This window comes from Protopterus annectens, chromosome 2.part0, assembly GCF_019279795.1.
Source record: "Protopterus annectens isolate FY-2018-M chromosome 2.part0, PAN1.0, whole genome shotgun sequence".
Taxonomy (NCBI): Eukaryota; Metazoa; Chordata; order Ceratodontiformes; family Protopteridae; genus Protopterus; species Protopterus annectens.
Genome location: NC_056728.1, coordinates 1,261,908,985 through 1,261,914,466, shown reverse-complemented (window position 1 = coordinate 1,261,914,466; position 5,482 = coordinate 1,261,908,985). Strand labels below are relative to the sequence as shown.

The 5,482-nt window shown below is 36.3% G+C and overlaps 1 protein-coding gene across 1 annotated transcript in view; it reads left to right on the top strand.

The window, feature by feature from the left end:
* CHIC2 (cysteine rich hydrophobic domain 2) overlaps window positions 1-4,915 on the top strand; it is a 1,106,854-nt gene extending 1,101,939 nt beyond the window's left edge. The window contains exon 4 of the mRNA XM_044061433.1: window positions 1,831-4,915. Coding sequence (XP_043917368.1) covers window positions 1,831-1,881 — 51 coding nt within the window. The 3' untranslated portion in view covers window positions 1,882-4,915. The remainder of the gene's footprint in view (window positions 1-1,830) is intronic.
* The last annotated feature ends 567 nt before the right edge of the window (window positions 4,916-5,482 follow it).

Here is a 5,482-nt window from a genome sequence, read left to right as displayed (position 1 = left end):
TGAAATGTACAAAGGAGAGATTGGTGCCTGTTCAGTACAGCTCTGGATAATTAAAAGATAGACATTCATTCCAGTCTCTTCCAGTTATTTGCAGATAATTCCAATATTCTACAGTCCTGTCAGTTCTTACAGTATAGGTCATTTCTTTTTTGTTCATGTCATTGTACAGTTGTGATTTTTATTTTCTACTGTTTTTGTTTTCATAAGTTCATAGGTGTTACTAGGCTGTCTGTTATTTTAAGCCTAGTAAAGCTTACCCCAAATTTACCAAAATATTGTTGACATGCCAACACCACAAGGAATTTTACATTTACTTTATAAGCTTGTACACAGAGTTTCTCAAGCTGCCCCTGTCTTATTAGGTGCATATATTCCAAATCCAGAGGTGTTTGCTCTTTAGTAGTGGTTTGAGTTTCCGTGACTTAGTTTTTATCCGTGGGTCTAGTAATATCTGTTACCATCATGCTTTTGTCTGCCTCCCCCCCCCCCACCCCCCTTCTTTTCTTTAGTTTGTACTTTTTGCTGTTGTAGGAACTGATGTATGCTGGTTATGATGAGTAATCAGGGCAAAAGACCGACTTGTTATGCCCTTCTCTAACATCAGAAATGTGCATAAGTTTGCTATTGATGACTTTCAGAGTTGTTATCATCTAGCCTTGCACTACAGCATTGACAGTGACCACCACAGAATACCCGGAAGCTGTTAATACCATACACACAACACACACCAAACTGAAGTGTTTATCGCTAAACTGGTGGTGCCACAGAGCTACATTCTGCCTGCTGTCTGTGCAGCACTTTTTCTGTCTTCAGTAGTATATCAGAGCTGTTGAAATTCTGTGTAATAGAATGAACTATGGCCCAGTTTCTCAGATGGTAGCCAGCCTAAGTGTTCTTGGACTTCCCCAGCTTTACTTTGCTCTGATGTTGAGTTGCATTTCTCTGTCCCGAACACTCATAATGTTGGTTATAATTGTAAAGCTGATTGTAATCCTTTGTGCTATTTTCTGATATTGGTAACACTTGTGTAATATTGATAATGTTGCTGTTTTCTTTCATATTTGCTTTATTTATTTACTTTCAGTATATATACGCTGTATTCTGCAAGCATACATTTTGGTCATTAGTTTTCTGTCTGACTTCTTTTGCCTCCCATGACAGCATTTTATTGGTGCAGTAATCTTATTTCATACATGTACTGTTACAGTGAGCCATCATCCAGCTCTGTACTAGGATTGTCAACAGCTATATATGGTCAGTTTTGCATTTTATCTACATAATGTAGTAATAGTTTACAGATGCACCGTGATTTTGTAATCCTTTGAAGTTTTCATCTGCCACCTTCTTTATTTAGGAAGTCATCCTGCTAGTATCTGTACAGTTAGGCTTTATAGTTTATCAACCAAATACAGTGTGGTTAGTCTGTCCTATTTCTGGACTGATTTACAGAAAGTCATTGGAGTTCATTCCTACTGTGTGTGCATTGTCGAATGTTAAATTTTATTTGTAGTATCTTCTCTTTTTTTTATTTAGAGTACTTTTTTTACTTTCTCTCTTAATGCCTACCTAGCAATCTAGCTGCCATATGTATTAAGAAAAATTGAGTTAATTTAACAGTGTTCTTATGTTGATTTTTGTTACTGGTCTTAAGATCCCTAAAAGAAAGTTTATTTTTTTTTTAAATTATGATGACACGTTTGTTGAATAGGTCAGAGAGGTGATGGCTGGTGATGGGCATATGTTTTTCTTTCTCCTTATTCTGTTAAGTGTTTGAAATATCTGTGTAGAAGTGATTACTGATTAACAATGCTTTCTTTTTTTCTTTTGTAGGTCATTCTTATAGAATTTTTACCGAAGACGCCAATTTTTCGGCCTGATTAGTGTTTACAGTATTTATTTTAAAGAGACTTAAAAAGTGTGTTGTCCTTCCAATGGTGCCTTGCTTGGTGCACTTCTGATGATTAACATTGGCTTTGCAGTATCTTCTGGTATTTTGCCATCAGTTTTCATCTATTAGTGTTCATATATCTTTAACTGCATCTGGAACGTAACCTGCTTTTCTACTCATTTGTTAGCAAGACTTGAATTGCTGCGCTTGATGAAATTCACATTGCACCAACTTGTACACTGCAGTCTGAAGAAATGGTATACAGTTGCTCAGAAGTGCAAGATGCAACTATGGAGTATGACATATTTTCTCCTGTTTTGCACAACTCAAAGTATAAGATTGTTTATTTTCATCAGGATTATTTCAGTAGTAGTTTAATTTCCTGATCTTCACATACCTCTCATGATAAATGTAAATGGGTTTCAGAAGGCATTGTTTTCATTCTAGAATAATGACTTCTAGAAAAGGACACGTTATGTGCATGTGCACATTTAACAGTACATTAAAGTTAAGTCAGTGACTCGATTGCATCGAGAAATCACAGGCTGCAGCAGACTGTGCAATTCTGCTGTTGTAGTTTCCAACAAGTGGCATTTTTCTAAGTATCTTCTGTACCAGCATGGGCAGTGCCCTGCAGATGTTTGCTATTCTGCTTGAAGGAGATAGAAGCATGTGGATGTATACCTAAAGTCTCTGTTCACAGTACTGTCATACCTTGTCAACAGTGCTGTTATTTAATGTTGGTTGATTTTTTTTTACTAACTACCCATCTTACAGTCCTCTGAACCCCAGTCCTTTCCACCATGCCCTACACCTGCACATTTTTGTTTCACCTATTCCCCTGCAATTATGAATTAATCATAACACATGATCTGTTTGTCCATGGAAAATTGTATTTTGTTCCCTTTTAGCAGTCATCTTGGTCTTTTTAACTTCAAGTAGCGTAACTTTGGGCCATGGCTAGTGATTATGGAAATCATTCAGCTGTGGAGTACTGTAATTTTCCATATGTTTACTTAAATATAAGTTAATAAGACTACATTCAAGCATATCAGTAAGTACTTGTCCTGATTTGTGGCCTGTACTGTACTGCTCCCTTTGTATGTTTAAAACACATTCTGGCTGTTATGATATACCCCTTACTTGCATAGCGTTATTGTTCCTACATTTCTGTTCTGCCTTAAAATACTGTTTTTCATATAAACCTATTTCCCTTCAGTATAATGTATTAGAGTTTGGTTGAATGGCATTTGTTAATGTTTCCATGTATATGCTTTCTGTGAGTTTTGGGATCATACACTGTACCATTATAACATTCGTCTTCAATTAAGAAGAAACTGCAGCTGGTTCTGTACAAAGTTTAACCTTGTAACATAGATAAGCCAGTAGTGGAATGTTCAGTAATATAGCAACACAATAAGGAAACTGCCTACCCCTAATGGTTGCTGCAGCTCAGGATCATGAAAAATGCACTACTACAGTAGTTTGGATGGATAACTGTGTTGGTATCATAAGCAGTGGCTTTTTATTTTGCAATGTTTACCTCTTACTGTGCATGGGTACAAAAGGTATTTACTGGTATTCAATATGTTTCAGTATGGTTGAGTAAGTAATGTAATTTTTTTTCTCTTCCTAGCAGTATGTATGTCTCACTTTTGACTCATCCTGTCTCTCTGAATTACACTGCAGTTTCTTGAAGCCGTACTAGCAAATGCTTTTATTGTACCTGTGTGCCAGTCAGTTTTTGTTTACAGTTAATTTTATAAATAAATCTATGGATAGAAATGTTCGTGTGTATACATGTGTGTAGGTAGTTTACACACACATCTGGCCAATTATTTTAACACAGTCATGTCTACTGAGGTTAATTTTGTTCTGCAGAAAAATGGGTTGCAGACATTAGGTTGGCTGTCTGAGGTCATTCTGTATATCCTTTGTAAGACTTGAAGTTGTATTAAAATGTATATAAATATATACATATATATATATATATATATTGGAGGATATGTGCCTCTGTCTTAGCTGTGGTAGCCAGCAATAATGTGAATAGTTCACAGCAAATGTATCGAGTTGTAACATTTGTAATAAAACACACTTTAAAAACTGATACCTGTGCTTAGCTAGTTGATTGAATTCATTGTGTCTTACATGGAAGTGCATGTTTTGCTTTTGTGTTTCTTTAACTAGTTGCTTTCATAAATTAATGCCACTTGAATAGATTTCGGAATGTGTAGGGTTTTCTTTTTGCTCCATATAAATGGAAACTGAGAACTCGTTTTGGAAACTGGTAATTTGTTTTTCTTTTTACAACAGCAGGTCATTAGCTGTTAGCCTAAGCCTATGGCATCTGCTTTGTTTCAAGTGTAAGAATTCATACTTCTATATGGAAGTTGTCTTCTAGTTCACTGATTCAACAGTCAAACAGATCACGTCAGATTTTTGATTTCCAATGGCATATTCTGTGTTCTTTGTAAAATTATCATAAAACTTAAGATGCTTCAGCAGTTTTTTTTCAGACAGGTCCGTTTATAATTTATAAAGGACCCAGTTTAGAAATTATTAGATTGAAATGTCATTGTTGCATAGTTCTTGATCAGCTAGAGAAGGATGAATCCTTTTGCTCAGAGCTGTAGTTCAGGGGGTTCTGTTTACCTGTTATACTTCTTGACATCATTGTCAGGAAATGTACCCAAGGCTTTGTTACGTCGAGTACGCGAGCTAAGCCCCATTGCACAGACTTTGTGAATATTTTTAAAGTATGTATTGCTCTTATTCAAGCTTTTATTAAAATAGGATTTTGAAACCTTAAAATGAGAGCTGCATTTGTGGCATTGATGTATTACCCAGTGTCGCATTGTACAGTTGTACATTTTATCTGGCAAGCTGTGTAAGTACACTTGCCCACATGGATGGTATTTTTGATAACTTTAGTGTTTAAAAACAAGTGTTTAAAAAATGGTACATGTTGCTTATTTTACTTGTATTCTTTAATAAAGTATTATATTTGATTTTTATGAAATTGTATGACATACTGTTCTTGCTTTTATTTATTTGGTTTATCATATAAAAAGGTTATGATTTTGTGTTGCCCCCTCCATCCATCTTTACAGGGTGGGATCCAAGCCGGCAGTAACTTCAGAGCTTCTCCAGTGACTGAGCTCCTCTGTCCCATAATTCACCATGCCAGCAGTATTGTCTCAGATCTTGTTTGCAGATGTTCATGTTTCACTGTTGCAGTCATCACATTTGGGTTATTTGCCTGCAGGTAGCCCTCAGCCAGCCTGAATACCAGAGTCTTCAGATTTCTGCGTCTGATGCGGTCACTTCTTACATGACGTCAGGGGTATAAAACATGCAGCCGATGCCATTACATCAGTCTTTCTTGCCGTGCGGTGCCCGAAGCAGAAGCAGTTCGCAAGTGCCGGTCAGCCATCTCCTGAAATTTTTGTTTTAGAGTTTCAGATCCGAGGTCTTCAAAAAAGGTAAGTACCCCATTGGGGATCCTTTTTTTTTTGCTCTAACCGATGTCAGAAAAAGTTAACAATTGTCTTGCCTGTTGAAAGGAAATACCTCATAGAGATTTTCATTCTTACT